We start from the raw sequence: 20,500 nt of genomic DNA on the forward strand, positions 1-20,500 counted from the left end.
TAAAATTATATATTATGTTTATAATAGTATATATTATTTTATGCTTCTATTCCTTTTATGTTTCTATTGGACGGCACTGAACTAAGAAAAGGGCCCACAAGGGCAGGGACCTTTGTTTTGTTCACTGATGTCTCTGCAATGCTTGGGACCAAGCCCGGCATACAGTCAGCACTCAATACATAATGAACGTAATGATACTGACTTGTAGTTTTGAAAGAAAGAAGATACCACATGTGATGTTCCCAATCTTTCTGAATTAATGGTTTGCAATCAAGGAGAGGGAAAGAGAGGGAGAAGTATGGTTTAGGGTCACGGCACTGCACCACTACAGAAGGTGTGCGAGGTGGTCAGACTGCCATATATGCCCTGGTTTTCTGTCCTCTCTCCACCCCCAACTTCTGGTGTGAAGATTAAAGCACTTGGGGTATCACCAGTCTGTAAAACTGTGTTTACTTACTTCAATGCTGACCTCTTCAGTTACCTAAACTTCAAATTTTATCGACTTAAAGTTCTACTCTTTCCAACCAAGAAGTCACTAATCCTTTATTAACTCTTTGATTTACCTCCAGTACTGTACACTATATTTCAGAGCTCCATTAGAGAAATTTCAGAGTTAAATAGGCCCACTATGTTTCAAGGTCTCAGGATCTATCAATTCCAATGCTGTAAAGCATGTGCCACTGGACAGATCCACAGCAAGACCAAAAGAAGATTTGTCAGAGATGTTATACTGATGTATAAACTCTGGCTTTGCTAGATGATTTCAAAGACTCATTTCAACTCCCTGATTCTATAATATATTAACAAAAAATCCTCAGTCTTTACTTAACAGCTAAATGAATTCACATTAATGTGCACATCATTTTTTTAATCTTCCAACAAATACCTACATCTCACTAGCTCTCTCATACAGATTCTGCTAAGTATACAGTGGTGAAGAAACTGACAGTCCAGTCCTTATGAAACTTACAAGCAAACAACTAGAACAGGAAGAGAACCACAGAAATGGAGGTCACATGGAGGGTTAGCAACAGAGGAGTGGGAGGAGGAGAGAGGGGGAAAAGGTGCAGAGAATAAATAGCATAGATTGTAGGTAGGAAATAGACAGGGGGAGGGTAAGAATAGTATGAGAAATGTAGAAGCTGAAGAACTTGTAAGTATGACACATGGACATGAACTAAAGGGGGGGAAGTGGGTGGGAGAGGGTGTGCAGGGTGGAGGGAAGTAAAGGGGGAAATGGGACAATTGTAATAGCATAATCAATAAAATATATTTTAAAAAGAGCACTTTATGTGACTCTCACAACAGCTCAATTAAGTAAACAGCAACATATTATCATCCCTTTATATAGATGAGGGAACAAATTTAGAGAAATTAAAGGGTCTATCAGATGTCACACACCGTTACGTAGCAAAGCCTACATGTTTTCTGGCTCTACAATGCATACCTCTATCTGCCAGATGTCACAAACATAAATGTATAAATGCATTTCAAAAAAGAAAGTAAGGAGTTGCAAGGCTTGTTCAAGGGTGACAGTCAAAAATATGTCACAATCAGTGAAGGCAATGTCCAATAAGGACAGTCACCTGCCATCATCCCGATCAATCAGAACAGCTACCACTGATTAACAACAGGAACAATGCATACCGGCCATAAACAACCAGGAAAACAATGTTGGGCTGGGTGCCTACCTCATTGCAGCATTCAAATTTACATGATTTTAAATTGTGTGCCACTCAAACAAAACAAGTACACCTGTTATGAACTCTGCAAGTAAACAGACTCACCTGGCCCAAAAGTAACTTTAACTAAGGATGTTATAGGTGGGTTTCTGAGTATTTCATTGAAAACAGATGTTTTATCCCACTAAAACAAATGCATTTCAATGATACAAACATTTTTTAAATACTTAAATATAAGTAGAAGAAAATTAAAGTATCAAATCAGTATACAGGAAGAACATTTCTAATAAAAAATGCAAACGAAGAATTATAAGGATTTATTAGCTCTGTCTACTTAAAAATTATAAACTAAGGAAACTTAGAAAAATATTCAGAGCAAACGTGGTAAGGTATTTAGCGTATAGAATTATTTACAATATAAAGAATTCACATAAGTCTTCAGAAAATAATTAAACCCCAATAAACAAACAGGCAAAAAATGAATACACAATTCAAAAAACTAAAAATAGAGCTGGGTAACATAAATGGAAAATATTAAACTGCACTAATTAGCAAAGAAAAGCAAATTAAAACAATGAGGTATCAATTATAAAATTATACCATATGGGTAACAACGTTGCTGAATATTAACAGCACATGTGTGGCAGAAAGGAAGAGTATAAACCATGTGTAAAAATGATCTAAGAATGCAGAATTATTTTCCAAAAAGCTCTAGATAACATTCATTCACTAAAAAAGGAAACATTTATTGAACACCTGTTCTACACTGAATTTAAAAATAAATCTCTACTAAACTATTATGAAAAGCACTTTCAAAGTGAATTGGAACCACAGCTGAAAGCAATTAATTCAGGAGCGAGGAAATGGCATTATAATTAGGCTTTGAATAAGGAAAGTAGTTCACTGTCCAGAAAAAGGAAAGATTTTCAACAGAGTAATCCAAATAATTAACAAAAAAAAATACAAATAAAACAGTTATGAAACACTACTCACAAATCAAGTACGGTCCATTTTTCTTATTTTAATATAAAAAATGGTAATTAGCAATGGGCCAAATTTCAGCCTTGTAAGTGCCAAGATGTAGGTAAACCTTACCAAATTTTGAAGAAATAAATGTTTACATGACTCTTTGAAATACTTATGGTATCAAATGAACTTTGGATAACAGCAATATCTATCTCAACATTTCTCCAAACACTCGTATCACTAATGGAGATGAGAAAGGAAGGAGACAGGAGCGTGTGCTAGACACCACAGTAGCCTTGGTCTAGAAGTTATTTCATATCTATCAGGCACACATTGACATTTTTGTTTTAAAGAAAGGAAGGAGGGAGGGAAAGTTTGTTTAGTTAGTTGACAGACATTTTCCTAAATAGAATTTTGTTTACAAAATAAATGTTTTGAAAAACTCACTTACATATAAGCAAACAACCAAAAGTGTCCTGATTTCTATCTGACAACAGAGAGCACTAGTTGTTCTCAATACATAAAATTTAAAGTAGTATCTTTTTTATTTCTATAATTAAGACTTTTCATCACTTCAGACAGACCCATATCCAACCACTTCAAAATGGTCACGTTTGTACTGAAAACATTTAGAAGGGGGGGAAAATCCACAGAAGGGAGTGTCTACTTTACACAGAAGGTGGTCACATAAGATTTCAGTTCTAAGATGAAAACCTCCTAGACACTTTTTCGAACCACAGCTAACACTTCTAATGATATCTGTCCAGAATCCTTTCCAATGAAAAATTCTACCAACAAAGTACTTCGTTTATGGATTTAATTAGGTTATCTTCAATATAGTACAGGTTTCATTGTATTTCTGTCACAATACAAGTAAGGAGGATGGGAGAAAGATAATGAACATGAATCTCAGTAATCAGGGATGAAAATGAGACTTTCATAATGGAGCTAATAATACATTAAAAGACGGAAGTCTACATCTGGTTTCAATACTGCTATGAATTCACTGGAAAATTTAAAAGAATCTCATTGTACAAAAACAAAAAGATGGTTTTGATAGGCTTTAGTCCTCTGGGTACTTTTGTTTCTAGAGTTATATGATTAGTATAATGATACGATACATTTAATATGTCACTGTGTGTATGGCTTTGATAAAAAATGCACCCACCAACTTGTCTCAAGGGCACATGCACAAGCTGTCTTAAAACACATATACTGCTGTGATGTTTTTACGTCACTAAAAACAAATTAAGTGAGGTTCTGTAAGTTCATAAAAAATGTAAAAATTTTTTACTTTCTAAAAATGAATCTTTGACAATGTTAGCTAAATTTAGCTTTTGATATATTATTTTTATATATAAAGTAACACATTGATTCTATATTTAGTACCTGTTATATATTAAGGAAACAAAAAATTTTGAGAAATAGTTCCCCCTTTCAACTGCCACAGATACACAGATAACTATAGATATTTCAGTATAAAATTTTAAGTTGCAATTTCACAGTGACTTTTCATAAAGTCTTTGAAAACCATTTAATTTACTGATGTGAGCCCTGGCTTGTATGGCTCAGTGGATTGAGTGCCAGCCTGTGAACCAAAGGGTCACTGGTTCAATTCCCAGTCAGGGCACATGCCTGGGTTGTGGACCAGGTCCCCAGTAGGGAACTCATGATAGGCAACCACACACTGAGGTTTCTCTCCCTCTCTTTCTCCCTCTCTTTCCCTCTCTTTAAAAAGAAATTTAAAAAATCTTTAATAAATGAATTTACTGATGTGATCTTTACAGTCTTTTAAGGTCTAACTGAGATCTTGCCTCTCTCAAGAGGTCCTCCTATGTATTCCCCAAGTCAGGACTCACCTATCAGTGATGATAATAACATCAACAACAGCTTACATTTATTGAGTTTTTACAATGCCAAGCACATTAAAAGTATCATTTCATTCGATACCCAAACACAACTGTAGAAGGTAGGCACTAACAAGAATTTACTGAGCTCCTGTTAACTGCCCTTTCCTTCACGGTGCTCAGAATTTAGTAGGAAGGAAGGGGCACAGCAACAACAATCCTCTAGCTAATCCTGTTAGTGATCAAGCTAACTAAGCTAGTCACTAAGCTAATCACTAAGTGATACCTACAACAACAGGATTAGCTAGAGGATCACTCCAGGATGCAGATCCTAAAGGTGATTATGCATCAGAACCAACATTCTTAAAATAAAATTCAAACCATCTAATGTAACCCTCGAGGCCTTGAATGATGTAGTTCCTGCCAGCCTTGATGATCTCACCACACAATTCTTCCCACTCTAGGAAGCCTTCACAGAGGAGGTGACTTTTGAGTGGACTCTTGAAGAATGAATAAAGTTTGTCAGGTGACCAAAGGAGGAAGAAAATACTAGGAACGTATAAAGGCAATGGGCATAAAAATGTATGAAGTCTAGTACTGGTGAATAGTTTTTTGGTTTGAATATAATGTGTATGGGAAAATAGTGCAAAATGTGAAGGTAGACTAGAGCCAAGCTCTGCTTTATATACCTACATATTCTTAAGTGGAAAGATGATATGATCATATCTGAACTTTTGGAGAAAGAACTCTGACAGCAGACTGTCAGCCAGAGACTAGAATTAGGAAGACTAGTATGGAGGATATAATAATGAAATCATTTACAGTAGTAGAAATAGCTAGCTGTGGTAGCAGCTAAATCCCAATGAAGATTTCTGTGGTGGAATTAATAATAAATATCTTAAGCAAAATTAGACAAAATTAGGAAAGATGAAGAGGAGTCAGAGCATGTAATGAAGCAGAAAGGCACTGAAGGCAAAATCCACACTTCTTTCATAATTCAAACTGAAACTGCCCCAGCACTAAAAAAAACAAATCACGTATGGCTTAGGTAGCACCCTGTCAACCAAAAATTAACAAAAAAAAGTCATTAAAAATGAACATGCCCTGTAACCCAGGGATTCCATGTCTCACAATGTATCCAATGGCCATAACAACACAAGTATGTCAAAACATGTGTACAAAACTTTTCTGCATTGCCCTGGCCAGGTGGCTCAGTTGGTTGGAGCATCATCCCATGCACAAAAACCCTGAGGGTTTGATCCCCAGTCAGGGCACATACCTAGGTTGCAGGTTTAATCCCTGGTTAGGTGTGTATGGGAAGCAACTGATCAATGTTTCTCTCTCTCTCTAAAATCAACAAAAATATCCTCAGGTAAGGCTTTTTTTTAAGGTTTTCTGCATTGACTGTAAAAACAAAAACTAAAAAGCTAGAACTCATTTTATCCGAAAGTACTGAAGAAAATACATTGTGTTATACACATAGAGACTTATATGTACTGGTAAGGGGGAACAGAGCTAAAGATATATTAGAAGTTTGTTTTTAAAGGCAAGGTCTAGACCACCACATGTGGTATGAATCCTGGTATAAAACAAGATATGCGCACATATGTGCTGAAAAGAACGCACCAAAAACTGTTACCTGGCATTCCCCCAAGGAAGTAAATTTAGGAATCAGTGAGGAGCCACTGAGTTCCTTTTCTGTACCATTTGGAATTTTTTACAATGTGCTCTTATTACTTTAATTTTTTACTTAATTTATATAATTAAAGGAAGAAGGGGTTTACACATTCTGGTTAAATGTATAGAGAATTGTGTGAAACAATTTTAAAAGACCTCCATCTAAAATTGTTAAAATGGGAGATTTGCCACACCTAAGGAGCTAAGTTTCCATTTCTAAAAAATTAACTTACACATATTTCTTGATGTCCTAAGATTAAACAGGCATTTACTGGCTAGGACACAATGATTAAGCATATTTCCCTAATACTAAAGAAGGTCCACCACTTCGACAAATATTACAAAATATCTCCTGTAGATAACTAGCAATTAAAAATTAAATACAAAAAAAAATTAAATACCATTTTTAAAGTTACTGCCTTAACAGTAATAAAATAGTTTACATTTATATAGAACTTCACAGGTTACAAAATGCTCTGACACTCACCATCTTTGCTCCTCACAAGAAAACACTAAGGTAGGGAAGGCCAGTAATAGGATACTAGGTCCATTTTAGGATTAGGTATCTGAAATTTAGAGGAGTTACACAATGTACCCAAGGTCAAAGAGCTAATAAGTAACAACCCAGGAACTGATGCTTGGTCTTCTGGTTCCACATTCAGGAGTCTCTACACTAAAACCACATCCCTCTAAGTAACTGCTGTCACGGTGAGCCAAGGGTGAGGTTTACGACGGGGACACAGGGCTCATCGTAAATCTGGCAATGACAGGCAGTCTGCCAGAAGATGAACAATATAAAAATACAGTGCATGAAGGTGGGCCTGACTGACGAAAGAGAAATAGAACTGGGAGAAGTGCCAAGAAGAATAGCAACTAAGGTGAGGACTGGGCAGGTTACCAATAAGGGAAGCCAAAGAAATACCTCTTTGTAAGCTTAATTTACTTAGTTAAGGTAGACGAGAAAGGTGTTGGAGGGACTGTGTTGTATGTGAAAAAAATCATAAAGAAAAGTGTTTATAAACCAATCAAAAGATTTAGAAAAGATGTAATGGAGGGTGATGGATATGATGTGTTTAATCAGAGATTAAGACGTGGCATAAGATTGCCATGAAAAAGTCTTAAGGGTCTAATCCTACGGTGCACGGTCACGTTAATGCAGTGGCTCAGAACTTTAAGAGGCATGCATGCAATATACTTAGAACTCGATCTCACTCAGTGGGAGATGCCAAATAAGGAGCAAGAATTACTTTCCACACAAGAGGACTCATACTCCTAAGACTCTAGTGTAGCACTGAACAGTAGTAGTACCTGCTCAGGTTGAGAAAATCCTTTTAAGAATACAGGCCATGGACACCAGAACTAATTAATGCCAGGGTCAGGCCACCCTGGTCTAGAGGGGACCACGGGCCTTCAATCCTGAGTGGACCTCCCAGGGGAATTCTCACAGCAAACACTGCTGCTTACATAGCACACACAGGTTCCTTGAGAAACACCAAATTTACTGTCCACTACTGTAACAGAAGGATCGAGGACCCAACAGTTTTGACTCCCAATGTCACTAAATAATCCTTCTAACACTTAACATTCATTTCAGGAGTTATTTTAGAGATTTTTATAAGTGTGATTAATTCCTGATATGTTTTGTTTTGATTTGGGGTGTGGTAAACATGTAGAAATATCAGATATTTTTGCCATTTAACATCCATTTGCCCTTCTCCTACTAACACACTCTGATTTCCCTTTAGGAAATGACTGCTTTCCCCTCCTTAGACCCTGCATCTCTAGCGGTCAGACCCATCCTAGACACATGACCGAGGCCTCGGCCAATCACCACATCCCATTCCAGTGATCACAACGATTTGCTCAAAGAAAGGCATATTACCCATTCTGATGCAGTGAGGTACAAGACCTCTGGATTTCAACTAAAAAGGTATAACCCAGGTTGCTCCTGGCAGCTGTCTAGTACCTATGAAGCAAGAGTCTGTATGTGAGGTCAATCAATCCAGCGGTATCAGAACAAAGGGATGGATTCAAGCAATTCATTTCACCCTGAATTAAGCCATGCATGAAACTGGCCCTGCACAGACTTTTGGTATGTGAGCAAATCAACTGCCTTTTTGGCTTAAGCCAGTTTAGGCTGAGTTATCTGTACAATACAACCAAGAGTAGAAACTGATGCAATAAACTTGAAGTTGTTACCAAAAAGTGGGAAAGTTCCTGGAAGAGAGGTTTGTATAAAGCACAAGGGTACAGCACAAACCACAGAGCACCTCTAGAAATGCTGTTAGCTGCTCCAGATACTTCACAGCATGAGCTCTCTGAAGCTGACTTCTGTTTTCTGCCCCCAAACAAATGGAGTACAGCAATTGCGGGTAGGGGAAGTCTTTTAAAAGAAGCACAAAGACTTTCCTTAAAAGTCTCCTTCTTGCCTTCATTTTCCTAGTGCTGCCTCCCCCAGCAGTAAATATTTACTCCAGACTGTATTAATATTGCATTTAGATTTTGCATTTTATAGAATTTCTACAACGCCTCGGTTTTCATTAGTTTTTGTGACATACATGGTATAATCACACTCAATGGTGACCAAAACTCCTTGCTAAAGATCAGTGGTTTAGAGAAACTTGAGGAGTTATGTAGCAATCTTTGAAATACTTAAATCTCAAAAGTAATGCATAAGCTTACATGTAACGCTTTATCTGAACATCTACCAAGCCTCAGATTCCAACTTCTTTCCGACCAAAATTTTTCCCCCTTACTCCTCCTCTCTTGGGAAAAAGAAGTGAATGAGGCTCTCAGGTATTCAACATGAGAAAACCACCGGGAAAAAACAGTAGAACAGCTCAGTAACTCCCTCCTACCCCTCACCGCTCCATCTCATCCCACCGAAAAAAAAGAGGCTTGAGAATATGAAATAGCCAAAGTTTTAAACAATAAAAAATTTATGGGATTCTTCCAGGAAAATACAAATCTGCTCAATACAAAGTACATACATTAGGAAACATAACTAGAATATTTCAACCATTATTATATACAAAAGGGCAGAGAGAGGCTGTCTTTCATGAAATCTGGATTGCAGATGTCTGGCCAGGAAAAAAAAAAAGATTAATAATCTATCACGAAGTCCCACAACTACTGATTCAAAAAGAAAGCTTTCACTACTTTCACCATATGTAAATACACATATATACACGCTGCTTATAATCCCTTGATCTGAAGAGAAAGAGAACTGATACTCTACTGTGAAAATGGTCAGTGGGCAGACATTTTAAAATCCTTTCCCACATGAAAAGATTCCTGAAAAAGAGATCAGAAGACAACAAAAAAGCACTCAGTGTATGTGGAGTTGTAAATCCTGTATGAACCAGTATCCATTACACAAAGGGGGAACACGCAACAAAGTGATTAGGAACGTCAAACATGAATTAGTCCAATATCACAGACACAAATGTAAACCCCCAAAAGCACTTTATGGAATAGAAATCCATGCTATAGCGAAAAAAAAAAAGGTCTATTATTAACAATGAAATAATATCAAACTTTGAAGTTCCAAATAAATCTTAAATCAATAAAAAAAAATCAGTATGCCCTCACCAAAGAAAAAAATCTGTTTGAAGTAGTACATAATTAAGATCAAGGCAGAACACATATTTTTAAAATATAACAAATCAAGCATTTACTAAAAAGGCTATTATGTACAAGGCATTAATTCTAAGGGCACTAAGATAAAACATCCTAGTATATTTTGAACAACCACTGCTTGATTCCATTAAACTCTCACTGTACCTAAAAATGTAAGCTCTAACTTATGCAGTGTATACTTTTGATTAACAAAGATAATTCAAAGTACCAACAGTACATGCTAGGATTTTGTCCCTGATCCCACAGTCCTTTGCATTGAACATACCTGACAGAAAATGTTCACGATGCAAAGATACTCCCATCCACAGAAGTGGGATGGTAGGATGATAATGGCAATATCAACAGCAAATACACATACGGCTTTTTATGTGCCGGGTGCTGTTCCTAGCACTTTACATACATGTAATCTTCAGAACAGCTCAATGAAGTAGGGCAGTCTTCTTATCCCATTTAGCAGATAAAGAAAATGAGTCAAGAGAAGTTAAGAAACGTGCCCAACTTCACAGTTGATATGTCACAAAGCCAGGACTCAAACCCAGACGGTCTGGCTCCAGAGTCTGTGCTCTGAGTTCAATTCCAGCAATTAGCTATAATTTCCACCCTTTCTTTCCCTCTCATCTACTTTACCAGTCTATAATTCAGTTTCTTATCTGGAAAATGGGCTAATAGCAGTTCTTACCTCATATGGATGTTCAATCCTCATATGAGGATTAAATGCAATAATACATGTAACATATTTAGAAGAATACCTGGAACATACCAATGCCATATAAGTAACTAAAAGTATTTACCAAATGTCTGTCACTAGAGTTAAAAATCTCTGCAGGTGAGAATTCACCAAGCAGAATGGCCTTAATGTGTCATTCAAATTCTAAGGAAGTGATGACTAAATATAACTTGACTCCCCTAATTATTTCCATTATGAAATAACAAGTCCAACACCAGCCTGCAGGAAAATACACATACAGGGTGGGGCAAAAGTAGGTTTACAGTTATGAGTATGTGAAACAGAGTTTATTCTGGTATTATTATTCATGAATTACTGCGTAACTTGCTACATGAACAACTGTAAACCTACTTTTTGCCCACCCTGTATATAACCTAGGAGTCTCTCTCTTCACTCTGGAATTTCCTCTCCATTATTTTCTGTTTCCTCACCCCACCCCCAGCCAATATCACAGAAATATGTCTCATCCTGATAAAGGCAGATAGGAAAAATTTCTCCTCAGTACCACACTGAATGTTTACATAAGTTTTAAGACACAAAATTTATCTGGTATTTTAATGTCAGCCTCATCTGTACAGCTGGGGTACTGGGCACTCGAAAAGGTTCCAGCCATAATACTACTCTTACAGGGCGCCTTCGCCGAAGAGCTGCACAACCACGGAGACGGAGACGGAGAGAGCGGCAGCAGTCCTGCAGCACAGGGTCTAGTGCTGATCAGCATTTGAATTTGCTTCTGATTTCCTGTTGTGACAATATCCTTGTATACTAGGATTTCTCTTGGGTAGAGAGAGAAGAAAACCACTGGATGGGCTCTAGGGTGCACATACATTCACCTCTGTAGGAAATTAGCAAATTACTCCTGAAAGTAGTTGTACTAATTTATACTCTTCTAAGAGTATGGAAGTATACACAGTATACGTAAGGAAAGGGGTGAGAGGGAATATCATTGATTCAGGTTCAAAAACCAACCTGAATTTACAGCTAATTTGCTGGGTTATTTGTCTTTCCTCCTCCTGAAACTCCATTAAACTGACAGAGAATGTTTTTGACAAAATACTAATAACATAAAAATCAGCACAACAGAGTACAATAAATGTGGACGCATTTTTACAGAGAGAGTCACGGCCAAGCAGGCAAAGAGGCATGTGCCACAAAAGGAGCAATTAGCAAGTGAACTCCAGAGGGACTCCAAGTTAAAACTATTGGATGGGGAGGGCAGGCGGAAGAAGGGAGATGGAAAGGGAGGTTAGCTTTTTCCAAGGAGGCTAAAAAGAAGAAAATAGAACAGGAACTGGCTCCTCATTCCTACTCAGCCCCTACCCCATCCCTGCTCATGCAGTGTTTGTGCGTTCTGGTATTTATCCCCAGGCCAAAAAAAAAAAAGGCAGGAGGAGGGGAGTTGGCTGCTCTCTCAAGAAACTGAACAAATTGCCTCTGTGGGCCCTTTCGCCTAAAAGCTAAGCTCCCCAGTCCATTCATCCTAACATTATATCTGCCAATCAAAAGCACTGTCCCAATGCTTCCAGTGAAAGCAGGGTGGCCTTCCAGCTAGTCAGCCCTGCTGTGGGCAAGACCAGGATAAATCGGACGAGTGAATTAATAACCCCAGAGGAAACAGAGACAATGCGAGGAAGAGAGAATAACGTTGTCTAACCTTATTATTCTTATAGTGATTAGAAAAGCTTTTGCATCCATGTCCCAGAATGAAGATGTTATGAAAAAGGAATAATCAAAAACAAAAGAGCTCTTGTAAATTAAAATTACTCCTGAAAGTAGTTGTACTAATTATAACTGTGGAAATTAAAAGTTCAGTTGTAAAGAATCAGAAAAAAAAAAAGAAGAAACCAGCTCTACCATACCTGACAAAAGGTTAAATAAACAAACAAACAAACAAACAAATAAAATCTAGGTGAAATAAAAAAGAATCAAATTGAGGGGATTCACCATCCAATGAAGAAAACGGCGGGGGGGGGGGGGGGGGATTATCAAAGAAATGTTTCCAAAGCTGAAGAAAAACACAAATGTTTATATGAAAGGAACTACTGGGTGCTAACTAATAAAAAGGACATACACCTAGGCATATCTTGTTCATTCTGCAACAACATCAGAAATATCGAGATAAAGAGAAAAGTCTAGAACTTCCAGAGGTGGGGAAGGAAAGCTACAAACAGAGGAGACTCTGACAGGCATTAGCTCTCACATGAGCAACACTGGATGGGAGAAGATAACGGAGGAAAACTCCTGACGCTCTGAGAGGAACTTATTTTCCATGTAAAAGTCTGCATAAGCTACCTATTTAACCAAGTGTGAAAGCAAAATAAAGACATTTTCAAATATGCGAGGACTCACTGTTGACCTCTTATTCTTGTATCATGAAGAAGATAGTTTAGAAAGAACACAAGGGTGAAAACCAAGAAAATAGTGGCACTAACCCAGGAGTCCAGTGAAAAGAAATCCCAAGGATGCAGCTAGCTGTACAGCAGACCTAAAAAGCAATGAGTCCACATTAGAACAAGAGAACAAGAAGCTCCAAAGAATGTCTTAAAGAAGAATCATATAAATATCAGGAAACAGACAAAATGAGTAAGAAGTTAGAAAACATTAGCAAAATGATAAAGGTGCTGCTTCACTCAACATAAAAAACTTAAGAAAAACTCCAGGAAAAACAAAAAATTATGTAACATCATACTCCCAACATAGACCCAGCAAACTAAACTGTGACAAAAATTTTGAGCAAATGATTAAGTGTGAGAAAAGTAAATCCATTTTAACCAGATGCTGGAACATTCTCCTTTAGGTGACCTCAGAGAAGGTGTGTCATTGAATTTTTATAGATGCAAATTTAGCAGAGCATTTCTTCCTCTTTCAAGATGTCCTTTGCCTTCTCTTCTCTAACTGACTCACTGGCTCACTCATTCACACTCATTCCTTCATTCAGTCATTCCTGTAAACTAATATCCACTGAGAATCCTACCTGCCAGGCCTTGTCCTAAGAGTAGAGATAAAACAGTGAGCAGTGAACACAAATCCCAGTCACAGCGCTGCCTCCATTCTAAAGGGAGGTGACACCTCCTCTTCTAAGAATCTGTTAAAGGGAGGGTTCTCTCTCTCACATAGTTCTCTCTGAACTTCCAGGCTAAACACTACATCTATTCTACTCCTAAAGAACTCTGTTCACAGAATGGAATTTAGCTTTCTACATGCATATTACCTTAGCTCAGCTCAGGAGTAAGCAATGCAACAGCAGCAACATTTGTTCGAGTTATTTGTACCTCTAATGCAGAGCACTGGGCCTAGATGAGTAACTGTGTTTTGAACCTTTCATTCAACCAAAATGTTAATAAAACTGCCAAGTAAAATGTAAAGCACTATACAAACATTAATCGTATTTAACAGATAAGGAAGCTGAAGTCCTTGTCAGTTAACTGACTTGCCCAAATCACAAAACCAGTTTGTGAAGAGGTCAAAACTAAAATCCCTTCTGCTAGGCTGAATTAAAATAAGTACTCCAAAGAGAAATAAAATAAAATAAAATAAATAAAATAAGTACTCCAATCAATAAATGGGCCAAAATGGAAGAGAACGCCTTAGGCATTTTCTTAGAACATTTTCAAGTATATAATAAACACCTAAAGCATAGACTCTATTTCTTACATATGTCAAGGCATAACACTACAATTATGTAAAGATCAGTTTAAAAGCCCTTTGAAAGCCTCCAATCAAAATTATAATCTATCTTTAAAAAGCTTCCATTTCAGAGTTGTGTATATCTACTTTGTAATACATAATACTTGAAACGCTTAAATGTTTAGAGATGTTAATGCCATTTATTTTTAAATATATTGGCTTTTTAACTATTTCTTCACAAGAAAAGCTTTGAAATTATTCCTATAAATATTTTATTTATTTAGTGTGACAAATCGGGATTTTTGTTCTTTGTAAACTCAAAAACCTAAAAAAAAATGCTTACATTAAATTCCATTAACAATAACAAAAAGGCAGGTTTTGTAAAATACATTTACAAAAATAAGCAAAAATTAAATTTAAATATGTATACAACTTCTGTAAAAATCAGGGAACTAATGCAACAGATCTTGTTATTTCACACATGCCAATTTTGCTAGTAAGCACGCTTTTTATGGCTTTTCTGTGGTATATAACCACATCTGGTAATAACCTGCATTATGAACACCAAATAGTAGTAGCCATGCAAATTACAACTTACCTATGAAAATATAACACTGACTAGATGGGTAGAGTTGTTTTATATTCACAGAATAAGCAACTAAGGAATCGATACTGGTTTAGTTCAACAGACATTTGTTATCAAGGGTTTGCTTGATGCCAGTAGCTGTTCCAGGCACTTTGAATGTTTCCAGGATGAATATGTAAAAATGTTTACCCTTGTGTGGCTAAAGTGGGGGAAGGCAACTGAAATCTCTCTTCTCCTGAATACTAAGAGATGACTAATTAAATTTGATTTCCAACTATAGGATACCACAACAGGGTTACCTTCACATAGGTTCCACCACTTAAAAGATGGTTTAAAATTATGTTTAAAAAAAAAAAGGTCCTGGCTGGGTAGTCCAGGAGAGTGTCATCCCAATATGCCAAGGTTGTAGGTTCAATCCCTGGTCAGGGCACATACAAGAATCAACCAATGAATGCAATATACGTGGAACAACAAATTGACATTTCACTCGCTCTCTCTTTTTCTCTGAAAATCAGTCAAATAAAAAGGTGAGAAAAAAATAATGCAAAAAAATGTCAGTTACTAAATATATATGATACAAGGACTTCAGCTGTGTTTGTGAGTCTGAGGAATTTTATTCACATATATTTATGTATAGAGCCCCCAATACTTACAAATGAGAGTCAAGGAATACTAACTAACTAGTGATTTTTACTCATAATGCAACAGTTAGGAGACTCAGAGAACCTGCTGTGAAACAGCACCAGGTGTCAGACTTTGGTTCAGCAACCTCACTACTTGAGTTCTGGCTAAGAAAGAATTCAAAGCCAAGATTCAAACTGTAAGAAAGAGTATTTAGAATGTCACAGAGGTAGAAGTGAGCTGTGAAAGAAATCAGCCCAGGAAATAAGTTACACGGGCAAAAGAAGGGCCCTTGGAGCTTAGCAGAAAAACCGGCAGGGAAAACTGGCCTGGGGGAAGGGAGTGGGGAAAGGGAAGGGCATGCTCCACAAAGGGAGCTGCACTGGGTCCTCCTCTTGAAGGTGTTTATCTGGAGGTCTCAGGGGAGGATCCCAATAGAATATTCATCAGCTTTCCAGGTGTGTCCTTTCAGGGTCATGGTCTCTACTGATTGGTTGGAGCCAGGGCAGGGGACATTAGTCAATGCAGCTAGTCCTGATGTCAGGCATCACTTGTCTGGTTTTGCTGCCTTTCTGGGCCTGGACCTACAACACAATTGAGGCCTAGACATATTTGACGCAGGTCAGAACCTCACTGTCCTGGGGGCTTAATGCTTAAGGATTATTCTCTAGCCCCCCTTGTTCATTCCCCTTCTTACAGAGTGGGGCGGGAGGCGGGGTGGTTCTAACCCACAGGACTAGCAACATGCCAGGGGAAGGGTCTGGGAAAGATCCCAAAGGCATGACCAATGAAATGAAAGGTCAAGGGAGGAAAGATCACCTTGGGGGCGGAGTCCTTGTTGTCCCAGTTTTGCCAGTTGTGCTAGGTACATGGGGCTTTCTGTCTGGTGGCTTTCCATACCTGGCCCATTGTCCTTATTTTGCTAATCCCTGTCTAACTGCCTACCACAAAACTTTTATCACCCACTGGAATATGGAGAGTTTCACCTTCATTCTACCTCTAGTACTACTAACATTAATTACCACAATTACTATTCATTACCGGGATCGAACGCCAACTCTGTGATCTGCTCCATGTTAAGCAGCAGCACTCAAATAGACCCAATACCCACCCTTTGCTACCGAGCCTCACTTCCAATCACTGAAATACACTTAATTAACACCCAGACTTAATTCTATGCCTTTGTCTTTACCTAGATATTTCCCAAAGTAAATGTACAGATCAGGGCATAAAACCTCTGAAAGATATATTCTGAAGCTCCTTCTTTAATATCTATGCACATAATCAGATGGTTGGCTTTATAACTTTTAAAATATATGAAATGTTCACATAACTATTAGCAAACTTTCAGGCAGTCCTGCAAACTGACAATAAAAAGACCACCACCACCAACAATAAAAGGCAAAAGATAGGTATAAAAAGGAAATAAAATAACCAGTTCATATATGAAAAGATGCCCAGTCTACCTAGCTGTCAAAATATGTAAAATAATAATAGTAAAAATTATAATAACAAGAGCAGATAAAATTTGTTATGTTCTTTCTTTAAGAATGAAGGTGCAATAGAGATTCCACCTAATTGCACCTGATTAATTAATCAACCAATTACCAAATAGATATTTGGTATCTATTTGGAAAACAGGAAGTTTCGAAGAGGTGGTGAAATTTGAGCTGGTCCTTCATGGATGCAAACTCACTAAGGCAAAGACAGGAAAGGGGTGCCAGGAGAATGACTCAAATGTGGGGTCGAGGATGAGGCAAAATCATTAACAAAAACACAAACATGAATCCAATTTTTTGATTTTAAGAAGCAGTTCTTATTGTGAAGCTGGAATCTAAAGTGCATAATGTAAGGGACAGGTTATAAAACTATACAGATAGAAGGAAAAAAAGATATAAACAGTACTGTGTACTTCAGACTAAAAAAATCAAACTTCAGTGTTTTTTAAGCACAATGGAACTTACTATAAATGACCTTTTAATTTGCATTTACTTTTTGTGAGTCAGGTTGAATATCTTATGTAAGTGTGATTTATATTGATTTATACTTCTCTTTCTGTAAATTATCTGGAAATAAATATTGTTCTACCAAGTTTTAAAAAAAAAAACCTATGTAACTTAATCAAATTTGTTTTTTCTGTGTCTTTAATTTTCAAAAAATTTGATCAAAAACACATAGCAATTTATAATTAATCAAGAACATTTCATCCTTGAGATTTTTTTTTCAAAAAGAAGCTTAATTCTACAAAAAGTAGGTAACTTAAGTGGTTTTCCAAGTTATTCCTCTTGAAACAAATCAAACACCTTAAGAAAACTGCCAACCTAGAGTTCTTTAACCAGCAAATATATTGTTCAAAAATGAAGTGAAAATAACATTTTCATATAAAAAAATCTGAGATCTTATCACCATCGTACCCACACATAAGGAAACACTAAAGAATATTGTTCTTCAGGCAACTGAGAAATGCAGAAAAGAATAAAGAGCAATAAAAAGCGTAATATGATATACAAGTAAAGATAAACACTGACAATACCAAAAATAAGAATGCCTTGTGCTGTTTAAAATGTATATAAAATTAAAAGAAACAAATTATATAACAAAAAAAAGCATAGAAACCCTAAAAAAGAAAAAAAGGTTCCCATACTTGTAGGAAATGATTGGTTGCTCTGTGACCACAAAACAGTAACTACTAGAGTAAGTTTTCATAGTCAAGGACGACTGTTTCACTGGTCACAGTTTTGAAAGCCATATAATCAGTAACAGCCATGACTCTGAAATTCAGACAATCAAGGTTACCACTCCAGTGAAGATTCCTATAAAATGACCAAATATTTACAATGTCAAGGCATTTTTAATAGGATGATACATATTGCTAACCTTCATAACACGGGTACTCCTTTTAGATAATAAATAATGATGGAAAAATAGAACAAATAATCTTGAGATTTCACAGGAGCTGTTATCAAGGCAACACCCAGAGACAATAACCTGCAGCTCCTGATCCATCTCCTGCAGCTCTGGGTTCTTTTTCACACCTGGGAATCACAGCCTTCCACGCCCAAGGATCACTGTTCTATGAGAAGAGCCATTGCCAATGCATGACTCCCCAACAGGTTCAGGAGGTCCTGTCTTCTATAAAACAATGCATGCGGACTAAAATCTTCCTTTCCTGACTGGTGAATGAGATTCCGAAGGATAAGGATCCCATCCATACTCATCTCACAGAACTTTGTAATTATTAACAACAAGAAATAAAGTACTTGGATCAAATACTTTCTAGCTACTTAAAATGGTAACATTAACATTTAAAATCAAAACAACAGATTTTCCATTTCACACAATTTTACTTCATATTTCTACCTGGTAATTTTAAACACCAAATGTGCTGAGTTTATCCCTAAAATAGTTTTAAAACACATCTCTAACTGAAGTATAAGTACATTCAATTAAAGCATTGTTCTGCTACTCAAGTCATCTGATTTACATAAATGCTACTTAAGCACCACAGAAATTCTCAAATATATAACTAGAACGTCACAAATCACTTAAACCATTCTGTCAAAACAGAGATTATATAAACTTATGTTTCACTTCCTTTTAAAGAAATCCTATTTATTTTCTCTAACAGAAAAAAAAATTAGTAGAATAAACCTACAACTTACATTCCCAATCAAACTTTAAAATGATTCTGGTTAACCACAAATTGACTCAAGTAGTTAAGTATTTTTCTGACTGCATTTTACTGAAACATATCTGACAACATACAATAATGTCATATAGTAATTGGGTTACTGTTTTACAGAATTACAAATCATTTCACTGATTATTATTCTTAGTCATTCACAGATAAAAAGGACATTCTTGTCCTTATAAATTATCCAAGAAAACTAGACATACTGCTAGCTGAAAGTAAATAATTTTGTAAATAGATAGCACTTTTACTTAAGGTTAAAATATAACCATAAAAAGCTATTATTAATAGCACCTTTCAATGAGCTGAATTCACAAAAATTTTTACAAAGTTGCATTCTAGCTCTATCACCTTCAAATATCCTGGTAGTATTTGGGAAAATAATGACAAAAAAATATTTTTCAATTATTTTTAAAATTTAGAAACAAAAAACTTCAACTGTTTACCAACCACAGGTTATAATATAAACTAAAGAAATACCATGAATACTATGAATTTTAAATAAAATTCTAGCCATAACTTACTAAACTCGATTAATAAAGAACATACACAATGATTTACAATGTAAAAGAGGAATACCACGGTAGTTTCTTAGTGACTTACCAAAAAGTATCCCAATATATAAATTAAACAATCATACGACTCCTAAATTGGCCATACAAAGATGTGTGGCTCATTCTCATACCTCATACTAGATCCCTTTACACTCTAAAACCTTTCCTTTTTTCACACTAGTATTTTCCTTGTAACAAAATACTACCTACTCAAATTAGATTCCAATTATGAATCTTTAGAAATGAAATTTAAAAAAAAATTTAAATACTTACTGTCTTGTTTCGTAACCTAATTATGTCCGAGACAGAGCCAGCTCCACAGTACTCCATAACAATCCAGAGGTCTGTGTTCTTAAAGTAACTGCCATAGTACTTTACAACATATGGGCTGCAGAAAAGGGTACCGGCAACCAAACTTAGTTATTCCCAAAGAAAATTACTTCTTGATCCCAATACAAAGTATTTCAACATTCCATAATGTCCCAGTAAGTAAACTTAATAACTAAATTCCTACTGCACATTGAATTGTCTATATGTAGGGCTCACCAACTGTGTATAACTATTTAAGTCATGGATAAAATTTAACAGGTTTACAAACCAGAGGCCCAAATGTTTTCAGTAATTCCCAAGAAACTATGGCTTTATTTTGGTAAAGAACTACTACTAAACATAAGGAACAAATGAAAATATTTTTCTTTAACTAAAGCATTCTAAATATGAAATCTTTTAAAGGATTTTCATTCAGTCAAATATTAACACTCAACATTAAAATACTATATTTCAATTTTGGCCAGAGTTTTAAAAAATTCTCTTTCATTTTGGCCTTTGAAAATTCTGGAGAAAAATAATGTTTTGCTTTAAATTCAGATAATTAAAATTATTA

At 36.3% G+C, this 20,500-nt stretch overlaps 1 protein-coding gene across 2 annotated transcripts in view; it reads right to left on the reverse strand.

Annotated features, from left to right (window-relative positions):
* The window catches only part of STK3 (serine/threonine kinase 3), a 252,662-nt gene that overhangs the window by 199,411 nt on the left and 32,751 nt on the right, over positions 1 to 20,500 (reverse strand). For both annotated transcript variants that reach the window (XM_028533670.2, XM_036031288.1), the window contains exon 4: positions 19,891 to 20,005. In XM_028533670.2, coding sequence (XP_028389471.1) covers positions 19,891 to 20,005 — 115 coding nt within the window. The remainder of the gene's footprint in view (positions 1 to 19,890; positions 20,006 to 20,500) is intronic.

The sequence above is a fragment of the Phyllostomus discolor genome, chromosome 7 (assembly GCF_004126475.2).
Source record: "Phyllostomus discolor isolate MPI-MPIP mPhyDis1 chromosome 7, mPhyDis1.pri.v3, whole genome shotgun sequence".
Taxonomy (NCBI): domain Eukaryota; kingdom Metazoa; phylum Chordata; class Mammalia; order Chiroptera; family Phyllostomidae; genus Phyllostomus; species Phyllostomus discolor.